Source organism: Culex pipiens, chromosome 3, assembly GCF_016801865.2.
Source record: "Culex pipiens pallens isolate TS chromosome 3, TS_CPP_V2, whole genome shotgun sequence".
Classification (NCBI taxonomy): domain Eukaryota; kingdom Metazoa; phylum Arthropoda; class Insecta; order Diptera; family Culicidae; genus Culex; species Culex pipiens.
In genome coordinates this window covers 174,355,344-174,373,802 of record NC_068939.1, presented here as the reverse complement: position 1 = coordinate 174,373,802, position 18,459 = coordinate 174,355,344, and the positions used below count along the sequence as shown (strand labels likewise).

Below are 18,459 nucleotides of genomic sequence, written 5' to 3'. Positions count from 1 at the left end.
TTTTGTTAGTATCTCATAATTGATGTTTGGCATTTATGATTGAATATCAGTAACTTGATGAAAAAAATTGTTCTATTTCTTAAAATCCTTTAGTCAAAGTTATACAAACAACCGTTGGAATAATTATAGTCATTTAGTTGGAATTAATCTTGCATGCAAATAAAGGGGTCTCCATAAGCACTTGTTTCCGTCCCAAAGCGATGATCATTTGCCGAAAAAGGGGTTTGAATTTAACACCCAGTTTATTGACAATGTGTGACGGGTTCCCCACCGGCAAGGGACAATCAGCATAAAATGACTTGGTTTTCCACATTGGAAGCTGGATAATATATTGGGGTAACGAGAATTAATTTCAAATGCTTTTTCCCTCTTGCTGTAAAGAACGCAACTTACTACCTTTTATAATTTTTAGTTTTGACCAATATCAGTAATGTGTATGATTCATATGTTTTAAACCATAACGCTGGTTCTGTAAAATAATGCAAAATTAACGATGCGTATAAAGCTACCTAGCTTCCTGAAAAAAATCGCCACATTTTGAAGCCGCTCGAATGAGAGGCATTTCGGCTGATGAGCGGGGGCCGCAATCATTTGTTGTGGATTATTCGAGCGAATAGCAGCTTCAACAAACTTGCGGATAATTTCCACCCGGAGCGCGCCAGTGGGAGTAAAAGTCTTTTCATTCATAAAATATTACTACTGAGTGAGTGAGTGAGTGAGAGAAATGCTTGACTGCCAGTTTTCTCACCAAGAGAGAAAGTGAGTAAGTGTTGAAATCGGAAATGAATACGTTTAGTTTTGGCGCAAATTTTAAAGCGACAGAGTAGATGTTTTCAATTGTTTCGCAATTTTGGGGAAAACGTAAAAAAAGATTAAAAGAAAAGAAAACTTTTAAAATCTACTCTTTTTAAATTCAAATTAAACATTAAACAGGATTGGCGAAATTTGCAAACTACAGATTGGATAAAGGTCAGATGAATCAAAATCCAATACTTCTGAGAGGAGAGTTTAAGAAATTTTCTGTTAGGGATGGGCAAAATAAGCCTTTTTTCTGCTGAATTTTAAAATTAAAATAACCTGTACATAAGGTTTTTCAAATTTAAATAATGTTTGTGAGCCGTTTAATGTTTCTATAGAATAGTTAAAAAAAAAATTTTTTTACAGAGAATGAAATTAAAATTGCAACTTAGGATTAAGTAAGCTTTTTCCAAGGAGAGATTTTTCCATTTCCACTACTACACTACTGAGGAAGGCATCAAACAAATCGGCAATAAATAAATATATTTATTTAAGGTAGAATACAAATTGCAAATCAGCCAAATATTTTAATAATACAAAAATGCATCTGCTGCTTTGTTGATTTTTAAAAAAAGTTAAAAAATATCGAAAATTTTGACAAAAAGTATATTAAAATCATTTTCTAAAGCAAAATCGAATTAAAAAATTGTACTTTACAATTTGTTGGATAAAATTTTCCATTTTCAAGCAAAATACTACTTTTAAGCATAAATTTTCGATTTTTTAAAGGTTTTTTGAGTTTTAAAAATGATTCTCCAAAGAAAAGCACCGCTGAGTAAAGCAAAATATTTTTAAAAGGTTGAAATAGTAGTTTATGCAACAAGTTGCAAAAAGAGGATTTTTTCAGCACGAGTCGTACATTTATCCAACGAGGTTCACCGAGTTGGATAAATACGACGAGTGCTGAAAAAATCAAGTTTTGCAACGAGTTCCATACAACATTTTTTGCAATTTCGAAAAACACCCATTGTTTGTAATAACACGAATTGTTGTTGAATAACAATAATTGTTTTTGATTAGGAATGCAAATCACCTCGGCGCAGCCCTACCACAATGAATTTGGTAGCGGTGGGTTGCGTTTAGGTGTTTCCGCCGTAGGTTAGGACAATTACGATAGGTATGATCGGGGAATAAGTACAAAAATAAAATCACTTGGAATTCGACCGCACACAGGACTACATCTCTTCAAAACCCATCCGAACATTTGGTGCCGAAACCCGGGACAATCACTGTCGCCGGATAGATCTCCCACGTCGTCGAGTCATCGCCATCACGAAGCCGCTTATAAGTTAAGTATATTAGTTAAGTGAGTGAAGTGAAAATGACTCCAAAGAAGAGATTTGTGCGGAGCAATTCCGTCAAGTTAAAAGGATTAAAGAGGCGGATGGCCACGATCCTAGGTTCAGCGGAACAAATCAAATCATTCGAGGCCAATTACACGGCCGACCAAGCTAATCAACTAGCAATTCGAATCGAAATGCTTGATGAGCTTTGGAAGCAGTACTCGGAGGTACAAGAAGAAATAGAACTTCTAGAGGACCTGTCGGGTGAAGAAATTTCTGAAGATCGATTAGTATTTCAAAATAAATACGTTGAATTAAAAGCACTACTTGTTAGTAAGTTACCGAATCTATCGGTAAATACGGAGCCCACTCGCGTGGCTTCAAATTCGGCGAGCATCGTGTCGCAATCGGTACGTCTGCCCGAGATCCAAATTCCCAAGTTCGACGGGAATCCGGAATTGTGGATCGAATTTCGTGACACATTTAAATCACTCATTCATGCAAACCCAAATCTAACAGCTATCCAAAAGTTGCACTATTTAAAAGATGCACTAATTGGTGAGGCTCATTCGTCCGTAGCCAATCTTGAGATGTCGACAGAAGGTTATAATATCGGGTGGAAATTAGTTGAAAAACGACACAACGATACTAACTTTTTGATCAAAAGACACATTTCTGCTTTATTTGCGATAGCACCAATTAAAAAAGAGTCTTCTGCTCTGTTGATGGACCTCGCTGATCAATTCGATCGTCACGTCAGCATACTTAATAAGCTAGAAAAAACAGAAGAGCATTGGAACTCTGTACTAGTTGAAGCTTTGAGCAGACGTTTAGATACTACTACATTGAAGGAGTGGGAAAAAGATTGCAAAGAAGGCGAACGTCCTGATTTCGACGCTTTAGTCACATTTATTCGCAAACAAGCGCGTACGTTACAGTCAGTAAAGATGTCTCACACACCGACAGCTACACAAGAGACCAAGATCGTAGTAAAATCAAGGTCCACAAACAACTTTATGATCGCTGAGGCAGCGCACAAATGTCCGATGTGCAAATCAGCTCATTATTTGTATGAGTGTGATCAGTTTAACAAACTTTCACCAAGACATTGCTTTAATATCGCCAAAAAGTACAAACTGTGTATCAATTGTTTACGTGGACATCACCTCGCCAAGAACTGCAACTCCTCTAACTGCAAATCTTGTGGACAAAAGCACCACACCCTATTGCATCTACCGCCAGCTGTCGATGGTAATAGTTACAACCACAATCAGCGAACTGCATTTACAGCGTTTGGGCAACAGGTAGAAAATCCACAAGTACAAACACAAATGTATTGTCCTCCTCATTTGATGGGGGGAGTGTCGGGGGCTCGACACCCCAATACTATTGATTCTTTTGTCCCTGGGACAATAGAAACCCCTTTTGCACATGTAGCTCAGTCCAACCAAACCCCAAGCCACACAAACTACTCGGCTTATTCGGCAATTCTCAGTCAAGGGAAACCTGCACAGAACCACTACAACGAACAGCACAATATTAGATCAGCTAACCGTGCGGCAGAAGACTCATCGGGAGTTCTGGACACGTCGCGGGTAAAGACAGAGGTCTTCCTCGCAACCGCAATCGTGCGGGTAGAAGATCGTGACGGGACGAATCACTTCGCGCGCGTGGTGTTAGATAGTTGTTCTCAGTGCAATTTTATCTCGGAAGCGGTCGCCACCAAGTTACGACTACGGCGGACCAAAACAAATACGGAAGTCGCGGGAATCGGTCCGGGTAAAGTGCGTGTTACGGAATCGGTCACTGTGAAGCTTCGCTCGCGGACTCGTCCTTTCGAAACATCGGTCGTTTGCCTCATTATTGCCAAAATTCCGGCAATTTTACCAAGCCAAAATATCGACATTCGCGACTGGCAGGTTCCGCGTAACGTGAAATTAGCCGATCCAAAGTTCAACATTAGTGCGGGTGTGGACATTTTACTCGGGGCCGAACTCTTCTTCTCGTTATTGCTTAGCCAGCAATGTAAAATAAATGTCGGATATCCACTATTACAGGAAACTGTGTTTGGACATATCGTGTCAGGGATGTACACGGGGCGTGGAGCAAACCCATCGTTGTGCATAATCAGCAGTGCCAGCGGGCTGGATGCCATCCTAGAGCGATTCTGGCAAGTGGACGACTTTGACCGCGGTCGAGCGCTGTCGCTAGACGATAGGTGGTGTGAGGATCACTTTAATCGCACGGTTTCGCGTCGGGATGACGGGCGTTACGTGGTACGGTTGCCACTCCGCGAAGATCGAAGACCTTTTCTCGGTGACTCGTATAATCTAGCCCAGCGTCGGTTCCTGGCTAACGAGCGCAGATTTGGATACGACCAGCAGCTTCGCGACGACTACCTGCGATTTATGGACGAATATGCTGAACTCGGACACTTGGAACCGGGCTTACGCACAGGTAAAGAAGAATTTTATTTGCCTCATCACGCCATTCGGCGACCGGATAGTACAACTACTAAAACTCGCGTCGTTTTTGATGCATCCGTTAAAGGTTGCAATCAACTATCATTGAATGAAATACTGCACTCGGGCCCGACAGTTCAGCCTACACTATTGTCGACTGTTTTGAATTTTAGATTGCCAAAATATGTTTTTATTGCCGACATTGAAAAAATGTTCAGGCAAATTTGGATTCATCCAGAAGATCGAAAATTGCTCAAAATTGTTTGGCGTACAAATACGCAATCACCTTTGGAAACTTATCAGTTAAAAACGGTCACGTATGGAACTGCCTGCGCTCCTTTCCAGGCTGCTAGAGTTCTAAATAAGTTAGCTGATGATGAAGGGCATCGCTATCCCTTAGGAGCTCACATTTTGAAAAATCACACATACGTGGACGACACTCTAGCAGGAAGAGACAGTCTGAAAGAAGCAATCGAAGCAACTGTGCAACTTCGGCAACTGTTACAGTCTGGCGGATTTAATTTGAGAAAATGGTGTTCAAACGATCGTCGAGTTCTGCAACAAATACCAACAGACCTGGTGGAGATGCCCCACGAGATCGAAATCGATCGCTCCAATACAATTAAAACGCTTGGATTGTTTTGGAATCCACACGAAGATAGCTTCGGATTTAAAATTCCCAAGTTGTCTGCGTTGGACAAAATCACCAAACGCATCGTTGCCTCAGAGATGGCCCAGCTATTTGACCCTTGCGGTCTAATTGGGTCAGTAGTCGTGTGGGCAAAAATGTTTGTTCAAGGGTTGTGGTATGAAAAGTTCGCATGGGATCAGGAACTTCCTGAAGGGCTTGCCAAATCTTGGCACACATTCAGAGATCAGTTGCCACATCTTTTGGAATTCCGAGTACCACGGAGAGTGGTGGTATCGAGAAAGTTTATGTTGCATTGTTTTTGCGATGCTTCCGAAAGAGGCTACGGATGCTCTGTCTATGTGGTGTCAAAGGACCAACATAAGTCGTATAGCAATTTACTCAGCACGAAGTCTCGAGTCGCACCATTACGAGAACACGACATTACCCGCCTTGAGCTGTGTGCGTTTTTGTTAGGTTGCCAGTTAATAGATATGATATTAACCACCACAGAGTTTGAAGCTCCAGTTGTGTTCTGGACCGATTCGTCGGTGGTATTACAATGGATACAAACACCACCAGCAATCTGGAAGGTATTTGTGTCAAATAGGATTGCGGAAATACAAAGACTCATGAAAGGACACACTTTACGACACGTCCCAACACATCTAAATCCTGCTGATAGACTGTCAAGAGGAATTCTTCCAATCGAAATATTAAACGACAAATTACACGTACACGGACCGGATTTTATTTGTGAATCAATCGAATCCTGGCCCGCAACCAAGTTTGACAAATCAGTATTGAGCGTTGTCGAATCGGAACGCAGACCAATAGTTGCTCTTTTTACGGCGCTAGTTCAAACCGAGCCCGAAGAAATCTTTACAAAATTCTCTGAATTGGCAAAACTATTAAAAGTGACAGTTTACTGTTTAAGATTTTGCACCATTCTTCGAGAACGGTCTAAGGGACAAAGTCTGGGAAAAATACAACCGAGAGAAATTGATAACGCTCTCAAGACTTTAATTCGCTTAGCGCAATCTTATTCTTTTCCACACGAATTGAAGTTGCTGGAAAAATGTAAGGCGGAAGACTGTACGCAAACCGAACTCAACTTTAAATCGCTAATAAAGGGTTTGGATCTATTCCTAGATGAATTTGGATTAATTAGAATTAAGGGTAGATTAGAAAAACTGTCTGCTCCATTTGACACACGGTGTCCGATTTTGTTGCATGATGACCACCCCTTGACTAAATTAATCGCTCGCTCTATTCATCTCCAAACCTTGCATGGTGGGCCAACTTTAATGCTAGCTACTTTACGCCAGAGATTTTGGCCTTTACACGGAAGAAAGCTGGTGCGAAATATTGCGTACCAATGTGTGCAATGTTTTCGATGTAACCCTAGAAAAAGGGTGCAAATTATGGCCCCATTACCTACAGTAAGAATTACACCAGCTCGCGTCTTCGCGAACTGTGGATTAGATTATTGCGGTCCCTTTTTAGTTCGGCCCTTGATCGGAAGAGGCGCTGCATTAAAAATGTATGTTGCATGTTTCATTTGCATGGTATCAAAGGCGATTCATTTGGAGTTGGTACCAGATTTATCATCACAGGCCTGCATAAATGCAATCAAGAGATTGATTGCGCGCAGAGGACGTTTGCTCACACTGCACTGTGATAATGCAACCACATTTAAAGGAGCAGATCGTGAACTTAAAGAACTTCGAAATCAATATATTACTCAGTTTCAAACTGAGATGTGGAACAATTTCTGTTTGGCTCAAGGAATTACATTCCATCACATTCCTCCACGCTCTCCTCATTTTGGAGGATTATGGGAGGCTGGTGTAAAATCCTTTAAGCACCATTTTAAGCGAATTTTAGGAAATAAGTCGTTGCGCCTCGACGAAGTTACCACATGTGTGACTCAAATAGAGGGCATTTTAAATTCTCGGCCGTTAACGCCGCTTACAAATGATGCTGATGATTTAAGCGCATTGACTCCTGGACACCTAATTATTGGAGAACCGCTATTCTCCCTCCCAGAACCAGACGTGTCAAAGTTGAGTATTAACCGATTGAATCGATTCCAGGAAATGCGGCGTACCGTCCAAGATTTTTGGAAACGATGGACTCGGGATTACGTTCATCATTTGCATCAACGTCCAAAATGGCACCAAGGCACTCGAAACCCTCAGGTCGGCGAGTTAGTTTTGTTGAAACAAGAGAACCTTCCGCCGTTGCAATGGAACATCGGGCGAATAACCGCCACACATCCGGGCAGAGACGGCAGGTGCAGGGTGGTCGACGTCCGCACCACAAGGGGAACTTACCGGCGTGCCGTAGCAGAAGTATGCCTGCTGCCAATCGAAACCGAGAGCAGCAAATTAGAAAACCCAGTCCAGCACCAGATGCAGCTCCCGACAAGCCAGCGCGAACCGTAAAATTGTCAGAAGCTCGGTTCAAGGAGACGGATGAAGCAGAGAGTGAGTAAAGGAGTTGACCCAGTCAACTAGGGGCAGGATGTTTGTAATAACACGAATTGTTGTTGAATAACAATAATTGTTTTTGATTAGGAATGCAAATCACCTCGGCGCAGCCCTACCACAATGAATTTGGTAGCGGTGGGTTGCGTTTAGGTGTTTCCGCCGTAGGTTAGGACAATTACGATAGGTATGATCGGGGAATAAGTACAAAAATAAAATCACTTGGAATTCGACCGCACACAGGACTACATCTCTTCAAAACCCATCCGAACACCCATTGAGTGAAATTTTAAGTCGAATTTTCATGTATTTTGTCAATAAATCGTTTAAATCAAAAAAATGTTGAAAAGTGTTACTTTTCGAAACAAGCACCCATTTCAGTGCTGAAAAGTAGAACTTTTCAGCATTTATTTTGAAAAGTGTTGCTATTCGATTCTGTTATTTTTGGTACAGAAAAGTAGGCTATTTCGTCGTTCAAGAATGACAGGAAAAGTAAGTATTTTCACGACGGAATTGCAAAAATATATTTTTCTAAGTTTTTTTTTTGTTTAAATTTCGCTGTTTTTTTTGGTCCTCTGACGATATTACGAAAAGTATTGGTCCGATTTTCAATGTTTAAAAATTTAAACATTTGTGAAACTTTCTTATCTTTTCAATAACAATCATTTCAAATTTAAAATCATGCTTGACTTTTGAAAAGGTCTACAAAATTGATAATTTTGCTTATTTCATATTTTAGGCCAAATTATATTTTTTGAAATATTTTTATTTAAGAAATCAAAAAAAAATAGCAAAAGTTTCAATGTTTAACATTGAAAATCGAACCAATAGTTGCCGAGATATCGACAGTTCAAAATTACAGACTAATGAGGTTAGAGAAATTCATTTTCATTGCTTTGAATTCTTCTTGAGGCTGTTTCTCAAAAACAAATTGCCCGATTTTTGAAGTTCCGAAGAAGAAATTATAGGAAATTTGCTCAGCATAAAAACTTTGTTTTTTCAGAGGTGCTTTTCTTGTAAGAATAATTTTTTAAACAGAAAAAACCTAAAACGAATCAAAAATTCATACCCAACAGTACTCAGGAAAAAAAATTATAGTAATATTCATCAGGGAATGGTGACAGATTTTGTGCAAAAAATGTGTAATATTGTTATTTTGGTGAATTTTCAGGTTCACATTTTTACACATTTTTAGATAAAATTACTCAAAAAAGAGGTTATAATCAACCAACCAAATTTTCAACCTGCCAAAATTCAACTTTTTTTTCTATGTAGGTATAACTTAGTCCGATTCATCAAAAAAAAAAAATAAAAAAAATAAAAAGAATTAATGTCAGGTACTTTTTGGCAAATTCAACTTTGCTTCAAAAATGTTTTTTTTTTTTACAATTTTTTGTACAGATTTTCGTTATCAACAAAAACACTTAAAAAACAACATATCTCCTTTACCAGATTTTGTACCCTCACGCACTATAGCTCAAAATACGACTTTTTTAGCTTATCAACATATCAAAAAATTTCGAAAATAAAAAAATACATTTTTTGGGAATTCAACTTTCAGTCATAAAAAGTTAAATTTAAAATAAGCAATTCTCTGAGATTTCGGTCATTCCATTTTTTTTGTATTTTTTAATCCGGCTGAAACTTTTTTGGTGCCTTCGGTATGCCCAAAGAAGCCATTTTGCATCATTAGTTCGTTCATATAATTTTCCATACAAATTTGGCAGCTATCCATACAAAAATGATATGTGAAAATTCAAAAATCTGTATCTCTTGAAGGAATTTTTTGATCGATTTGGTATCTTGGGCAAAGTTGTTGGTATGGATATGAACTACACTGAAAAAAAAATGATACATGGCAAAAAATTTTTTGGTGATTTTTAATTTCACTTTTTGTCACTAAAACTTGATTTGCAAAAAAACACTATTTTTTTTTTAAATCGAAATATTGGTCGCAACATTTTTTCAACTTCATTTTTCGATGTTAAATCTAATTTGCAATCAACAAGTACTTTAGTAAATTTTTGATAAAGTGCACCGTTTTCAAGTTACAGCCATTTTTAGGTAACTTTTTTGAAAATAGTCGCAGTTATTCATTTTATAAAATAATACCCATGTTTGCCCACTTTTGAAACAAATATTTTCTAAAAGCTGAGAAAATTCTCTATATTTTGCTTATTGGAACTTTGTTGATACGACCCTTAGTTGCTGAGATATCGCCATGCAAAGGTTAAAAAAGCAAAAAAATGTTGTTTTCTAAGTCTCACCCAAACAACCCACCATTTTCTAATGTCGATATCTCAGCAACTAATGGTCCGATTTTCAATGTTAAAATATGAAACATTCGTGAAATTTTCCGATCTTTTCGAAAACAATATTTTCAAAAAAATTAAATCAAGACTAACATTTCAAAAGGGCGTTATATTGAATGTTTGACCCTTTTGAAATGTTAGTCTAGATTTTAACTTTTGAAAATATTTTAAAAGAAAAAAGACCGATTCCGTAGAGAACTGCTCAAATGGTTTTTTTTTCGTATTCCTATTTTTTCAGTTTTTTTCTTCTAATCATAAATATCTTACAATTTTGCCGAAGGCGCCGAAGGCATCGAATGGATCAGAAAATCCCTTCTCAAGATACAGATTTTTTTACATTTATGTACCCATTTTTTATGACCAGCCCTCAAAATTTTATCCAAATAAAAAAAATACAAAGAAAAGTCGATTGGCGAAATCATGGCGAATCACTCATCTATAAAAACTTAAATATTATGTGTTGTTAGTAATCAACTTTCTAGGAATCCAATCATTTTGTTGGTTTTCCGAATAAAGTTCTTTTTTGTATAGAAAATCATAACAGTAAGACAACATTAAATTTTTAACAGTCCTTATTATCAACATTTTTGTAATAATTGTTTCCTTAATGTTGAAGATATTATTTTTTTTTTGCCTATTAACTCGTATTTTTCGAGGATATTTTGAAATTTCTGACTTTTACTGTAGAATTGAAGACTTAGACGTTAAAATTAAGTACTTTTCGATCATCTTTTCCCATTCTCTCAAGAAAAACTCTCTTTCTCTCTCCCACTCTCCAAAATGAACCTTCTGGTTTCGATGAGAAAATCTTCTCACGCCTCACCCCGACCTTTTCTCACCGTGTTTTGTTTGGAACTGTTTTTCGCGCGCGCGCCCGCAAAATCCTCCTGAAGATGTTGTCGCCGATGCTGTGGGAGCCGGTCTGGTCTCGTCGTCGTCGGAACGGAACAGAACAGAACACGTTCACTTCCAGCCAGACCCGGGTCAGGCCAGTCGACTGTCGACGCTCGCGGGAAACGGTTTGGTTTTTTCGTTCGTTCGTCGTGGCGCGAATTTTCGCAAAAAGTCTTGGTCGGTTTCGAAAGTTTGGTGAATCGGTGGGCCCCACGTGTTTGGCGATCGTTGCGGGAAAGTTCGATTTTTCTTGGCAGATGAGTTTGTGAAAAAGTGTGAAACGCCATCACTTGGTTCAGTTCGAGGGTGATAGATCAAAGTGTTGAAGTGGCCACGAAGGTTGGTCTTGAATTGTTGATTTTGTAATTAGGAAAGTGGCGGAAAACTTGTTCAAGGGGTTTGAACTTGCACCGTCGTAGGATGTTTGAACGAGATTTTTCTCGTTTTTTTTGTGCCAGTGAATAGAGGTCACTTCAGTGGAATAAAAAGGATGCACCAATGCTGCTGCTACTCTAATTGAGTGCACGGAAGTTGTAATTAAGTGAGTGCTTGCTTGCTAAAGTGAGCAAAACCAGTTAGTAAGTTTGGAGAGATGTGATTTCCGATGCTGGAGCAGCTAAATTCCCGTGAAATCTAATTAGTGAAGAGTGGTGTATTCGTTCTCGGATAATTCAATTATTTAAGTAGAATTAGGTGAGAAGGTGAGTTTACGTAGAGATAACACAATAATAACCAACAAATTCGTGCTCAATGCTAATATTTTAAAATGATTTATAAAATACAAAGGAAAAATATATAACTAATAAATTAATTTGAAATATAGCTTAACATCTTTATATCTGTTTCCTGAATCCTCGAGTCCTCGAGTTGAAATTGATTTTTTTTTTTAAATTAAAGTTTGATTCACAAGTATAAAATAAAAATTCATATAAAACCATCTCAATTTGAACTTTATCTTCTTGAAAAAAAAAAATAAATAACCGTCTCATTAATTCGGGGTAAGCTTAAATGGAATAATGTTTAGTTTTAGTTTTTCTGATGTTTATAGTAATTTTAAGCAATTTTTGTTGCATGAAAAATGCTTGTCTTGTTTCATGTTTATTTTCATTCATTTTGTATTCTAAAATACATTTATTTTGTTCGGATTTTCGAACCTCAAACCTGACCGACATTCGAAAAAAGGTGCATAAGCATTTAGATAGCTGAAATGTTTTACAAAACTCTTAGGCCAGTTATTGAAAAGTAAAAAAAGTTAGTTTAAAAAAAAGTTACCTATTGTCTCGGAATTTGAAAAATAGTTCTATCTATAACTATTAAAATGCTTATTCGACATTTTCAAATGTTGCTTCAGCAACGTCTTTTCGAGCTTACTCACGAAACTCACGAAAAACTTAGGCCGTAAGTAACTATCATAGACTGACTTTTTTTTCAATTCAACTTTAAATTAATTTTGTTTTAGGAAAACTTTTTATATTACCTATGAATATTAAATAAAAGAATTTAAATATTAAAATTTATTAAAAATAAAAACATTAACACTCTACTGTCCAAATTTTTTTTTTCGAAAATTATTATATGTCCCGTGTTCAGGAGGTCATTTTGAGCAACTTTTGTTCTACGAACTTACTTCTCTTGTTTTATGTTTTTGTTTTTTTTTTATTTTTAGTATTTTAATTTGCATTTATCTTGTTTAGTTTACTTTGTTTTTGGTAGTATTTGGCCTTCTCTACCACCTCCTTTCATTACATTTTGCCTATCTAATTTTTTCATGTTTTTACAGTAACTTTTTCAATTTGTTGCATGTTTTTCACATTTTCTGCTAAAAAATGGCACCATTATCATTTAAATTGTAAATAAATGCGTAGAGGCATAGTGTGGAGCACTAGAAAAATTACTGCATACTTCTTATTACTTAAATTATAAGAAATGTTAGTAAAAAACACTGCAAAAGTTGACCTCTAAACAAATGACATTTTTAAAAACATTGGCGAAGTCACATAAAACAAGCAAAACTTCCAACCCATAAATTTTCTTAAATTTTAAGAGTTCTTCTTTCCAATGCTTTTTAAAGATCAAAAGTTGGTTGAAAAATTAATTTTGTGCAATTCCGTCGTGAAACTACTTACTTTTCCTGTCATTCTTGAACGACGAAATAGCCTACTTTTCTGTACCAAAAACAACAGAATCGAATAGCAACACTTTTCAAAATAAATGCTGAAAAGTTCTACTTTTCAGCACTGAAATGGGTGCTGAAAAGTTGAACTTTTCAGCACTTGTTTCGAAAAGTAACACTTTTCAAATTTTTTTTGATTTAAACGATTTATTGACAAAATACATGAAAATTCGACTTAAAATTTCACTCAATGGGTGTTTTTCGAAATTGCAAAAAAATGTTGTATGGAACTCGTTGCAAAACTTGATTTTTTCAGCACTCGTCGTATTTATCCAACTCGGTGAACCTCGTTGGATAAATGTACGACTCGTGCTGAAAAAATCCTCTTTTTGCAACTTGTTGCATAAACTACTATTGCAGCTTCCAGTTTGAGTGCTGAAAAGTTCAACTTTTGTTTTGTTTGCGAGTTTTTAAAATTTTCAAAAAAAAAATCATGAATTTTATAAAATTTTATAAGACCAAATTTAGCTATGAAGCGTGTAAAATTATCTTTTTGTAGACCTTTCCAAAAAATAAGGCCTGATTTTCAAATTTTGAAATTTATTTAGGGTTAAAAAGATGAGACAATTTTGCAAAAGTTTTATTTTTCAATATTGAAAATCCGACCAATAGTTTCCGAAACATCGTCAGTTTAAAATTACTGGCTAATTAGGTGACACTTAGAAATACAAGTTTTCATCGATTCGAAAGCTTTGTGAGGCTGTATCTCAGAAACGAATTGCCCGTTTCCCCGTAGTTTTCCAATGAAAGATGTTTTTTCAACAAAAAGGAAAGTAATCGAAAATTTAAACTAAGCTAATTTAACTTAAAAACGGTATATTTTATCAAAAAAAAAAAAAAAATGGTAAGGTACTTTTCGATTGGAAATTTAATTTTTCTTCAAAACATGTTTTTTTATGTCAAGGTTTTCGATATTTAAAAAAAACAAGATTGTTTTTTTCAAAAAGTCATGTCTCCTAAAAGAGATTTTGCACCAACACGCACTAACGCCAATACGATCAGAAAATCCCTTCTCAAGCTACAGAATTTAATTCCTTTACATACCCAGCACTCGTTGTATTAATCCAGCTTGGTAAACATCGATGGAAAAACGTGCGGTTCGTGCTGCAATAAACTTCTTTTTGCAACATGGCATTCTATTAATGCTGGGGAGCAGCCGTGGCTGACTGGTCACTAGGGTGACAAGAAAAATTGAAAATTTTGGAAAATCTCAAGAGATACCTCCTGGCTCAATTCTTTAGGCAATTTTAAGTAAATATGCCAAATTTGGGCCGAATCGGTTAAGGTTTAATGGTCGCTTTTTATCGTTGAAGTTTGTATGGGAAAAATCGCGAAAATGTATGGGGAAAAACATCGCTTTAGAATTTTGGCAGCAGGTGGCGCAGGTCCAAAATTGACCAAGTATGAGATTCTTTCAGGAAATGTAATTTCCTACAACTTTGTCGAAGGATGCAAGAAGATCCGAGTTGATCCTGATGAGTTATTAGCAATGCGATTAAAAGAAATCGGCTTATATACTTGAAAGTATTTAAGGAGTATATAGAAAGTATATAAGAATACTATATAATTTCAAAACAAACAAAAAAAAAATCACAAAAAATCAGGATCAACAACCTGTGGTTACGGTGTTCGCCTTGTAAGCGAACGATCCTGGGTTCGATTCAAATCTGCTCCCAACGAGAAAATTAAGGAAATATAAATTTTTGAAACTCTTAACATGAACGAAAAATCAAAGTCGATCCCCGTCCTTTGGATTGGTAGAATTAGGGATACTACGACTACAAACTATATACGCGCTGGGTCTTTGTCAATTTGACAAGTGCTCGGAAGTTCTAAACAACGTTTGAATCCGATTGATGCAAACGTTCTTTAGGGCGGGGCTTGTCTATCCAAGCTGAGGTACCTCGCGCACGGCTAGCCTGCGTAGAAATGGGTCACCGAAGCTCGGCAGAGCCAACACCATCAGAATGCCTATGCGAGTTATTTGCATGTATTGAATGTAAAATCTAAAATACATGGAAACAACTCAATTTGTAAGAAGCGACCGCTTGGTCCCGTTTGGTTGGTTGCACAAAATAAAAATGACATTCTATTGATGCAGGCCAACATTAAATGTTGAATGCTTGTGAAAAATGCTAAAAAACCTAAAACGTTTTGGATTCAAATAGTGCAATAAATATTCAATACTTTACAGTTGTATTACTAAAATGTTCTTTTTATAAAACAAAAGATGTATTTGATTCGCATCCAAGCTACAAAGTCTTGATTTATTTCCCAGTAAATTTCCGCTGTTTGATTGCATTTATATCCTATCTATATTCAAATGCTGCAATTTCAAAGTCAATGTCTACCCCATTTTGTAGGAAATCCAACCCCTGCTGATAAACAGCTCTTTTCAATCACACGTCAATTTGGACGATATGCAATGTGAATGTGCATTTGATTTTCTCAGAATTCATGCAGTGTGCAATGCTGCAAAGCTTGAGGAGAGGAACAATGCTGAAGTGATGAATGGATTGGAGTGAATGAATTCGCCTCTGGAGATATTTGTTAAATTTCGTGGAATAGTTAAGGTTCAGAATTTTTAATTAGTTTTCAATCAATTGCATAATGCGGCCACAATTAGATCAGCTGTCCCTAGCATCCAAAAGAATTATAATTGGCTCGAATTCTGTGATTGATTTACGATTATATCATCGAATTCCAAATTCAAACCCGCGAAAGTTAAGTGTGCGCGCTGCTGATCGACGTTCGTCATTTTTGGAGGGGGTCTGCCTAGGTTCAATATTGAGGGAATGCAATTAAAAATTCACAGCACATGTATGCTGCGCAAACATTCGTCAGCAACTGTCCGTCCGATCGTGGCAAACACATTTTCGGATGTATTTTCAACGCTGCGGTTGGTGGCATTTGCACAGACAAGTGGACTAGCATCAATATATTCAACATTTATAGAAAAAATATTTTGAGTACTCTTTTGGGCAATCTCATACACAGAAAAAATCCATTCCTGAAATCATGAATTTAAGAACCACGAAGAAAAGTATGGTGTATTTGCAGTATAAATGTAAATATATTTCTTCGTGATTCTCAAATTCATGAACACAATTCACGGTTTCGAGAATTGACTTTTTTCCGTGTATTCCGTGTATTTTTGTTTTGACAATTTTAATTTTTTTGAAACCTGACATAATTTCTGTTTTTTTTTAAAAGGCCGTTGCAAATATTTTTCAAAGTTTATGTCTCCTCCCCCCCTTCAAAATTTGTCCGAATCAGGGGGCAAAAAAGCATTGATAATTATATTTGGTATGATTGGATGGAATGAAATTATTTTAATTTTTTATGAAATTCCAATGCATAGCACCTTAATAATTTTTTTTTCGCAAAAATTAAATTTTCCTCAATACTTTGATATTTTGGAAACGAATGATTGCAAAACAACTGGACGTATAATGCATTTTAAAACACTTTTTTCATTCAAATGCTGAAATCATGGCTCGTAAATTCAATTTTTAAACTTTAACCTCGACTTTGGTCAGAGGCGAGAGACATAAACTTCAAAAAATATTTGCAACGGCCTAAATGAGAAAATTGAACGTTATAAAGAATACTTTCCAATCATTTTAAAAAGCCTATGGAGCAAAATTGTAAGACAATTTGTTCCTCTCTACGAAAACAAATATTTTCGTGAATGATAATAATGGTGCTGAATGAAAAAAGTTATATTTTTAAGAAAATAAACCTATAAGCTACTGGAACTTGTACATGGTACACTTTTCAATTTGATTTTACATAAATATAAGGTCTAAATTTGTTATCTACCAGGATTTTGTTTTTCAAAAATCCTTGGTCTGGGCAATCAAATTTTTCTACACTTGTCATTCACGCATCACAAAATGATGAAAAAATAAGAACGGTATTGTCATGCAAATTTTTATGTGTTAAAAATTAAATAAAAAAGCAAACCCTATACCTTTCTTTAGTAAGAATGGCAAAAATGTGAAATTTATTTTAGAGTGTACCTTTGTTTAAATAAATCTTTCAAGAATATGAAATTTATTTGGCATAGGATTTCTCAGAAAAAAAAAAACACTTTTAAAAAAATATTAGTTTTTTGATTTCAATTTTTCACACAGAAAATTGCATTGCGAAAAATGTTCATTTTAGAAAAATCTCATTGTTGAGTATGTTATGAATAAAAAAGCCATCTTTGCCTTTTTTGTATTTTTTCCTCAGTTAAATTAAAATAAATGATATTGAAAAAAACCTGCTAAAGCGAGTTTTTTTTTTAATTTTTCTATGTTAGGCCGTGGCAAAAATTTTGTAAACTTTGAAAAATATTTGCAGTGGCCGTATGAGATGAAAGAAAAAAAACTCATTAATTTGGGTAAAAATACTGAGAAGAGGTATATTTTAAATCAAGACTAACATTTGAAAAGGGTTAAACATTTAATATGACGCCCTTTCGAAATGTCAGTTTTGATTTAAATTTTTTTAAAATATTGTTTTCTAAAAGATCTAAAAATTTCACGAATGTTTCATATTTTAACATTGTGAATCGGTCGTATTTACAAAGTAGATAATTTTCTCAGCTATTCAAAAAAAATTTTTCCAGAAGTGGGCAAACATGTTCAGTAATTTAAAAAAATTAAAAACTGCTACTATTTTCAAAAAAGTTACCTAAAAATGGCTTTAACTTCAAAATATCACTACAGAACTTTTTGATTTCGAATTTGAATTTACATAAAAAAAGTAGTTGATTCAAAAATTCATAACTCAGTCAAAGATTATTTTCACAACGTGGAAATTTCTGAAAAGTTGACATTTGATGTCCTTTTAAAAATATATCAAAAAATTAAAAATATTGTTTTGCTGCAAATCAAGTTTTAGTGACAAAAAGTTAAATAAAAAATCACTATTTTTTACCGTGTATCATTTTTTTCAGTGTAGTCCTTATCAATACCTACAACTTTGCCGAAGACACCAAATCGACCAAAAAATTCCTTCAAAAGATACAGATTTTTGAATTTTCATACATCATTTTTGTATGGACAGCTGCCAAATTTGTATGGAAAATTATATGGACAAACTAATGATGCAAAATGGCTTCTTTGGGCATACCGAAGGCACCAAAAAATTTTCAGTCGGATTTAAAAAATACAAAAAAAAATCGAATGACTGAAATCTGAGAGAATTGATCAGTTGAATTGCAAAAATGAAATTGAACCAAAATCGGCTAAAATTTGAAATTTACATCAATGACAGAGTAAAACTACGTAGCAAGGTAATTTTTTGTATTTTTCTATGTAATTTAATGGGTCTCCTACGAAAGGCCGAATGACTCGAAAGGCAAAGTTTACTTTTATTTAGTTAATAAATACCCAATTTCATTGAATAGGACTTGAAAAGCAACGATAATG

General features: G+C 35.7%; 2 protein-coding genes across 2 annotated transcripts in view; both read left to right on the top strand.

The window, feature by feature from the left end:
• The first annotated feature begins 3,582 nt into the window (after positions 1 to 3,582).
• LOC120427921 (uncharacterized) lies at positions 3,583 to 7,888 on the top strand. The gene is made up of 2 exons (XM_039592860.2): positions 3,583 to 4,538; positions 7,268 to 7,888. Exons 1-2 carry the CDS (start codon positions 4,169 to 4,171, stop codon positions 7,666 to 7,668), a joined length of 771 nt encoding a protein of 256 aa, XP_039448794.1. The 5' UTR covers positions 3,583 to 4,168; the 3' UTR covers positions 7,669 to 7,888.
• A 3,004-nt stretch (positions 7,889 to 10,892) lies between these two features.
• LOC120427919 (neuropeptide CCHamide-2 receptor-like) overlaps positions 10,893 to 18,459 on the top strand; it is a 52,922-nt gene continuing 45,355 nt past the window's right edge. Inside the window, exon 1 of the mRNA XM_039592857.2 lies at positions 10,893 to 11,567. The gene's annotated coding sequence lies outside the window, so the exon portion shown is untranslated. The remainder of the gene's footprint in view (positions 11,568 to 18,459) is intronic.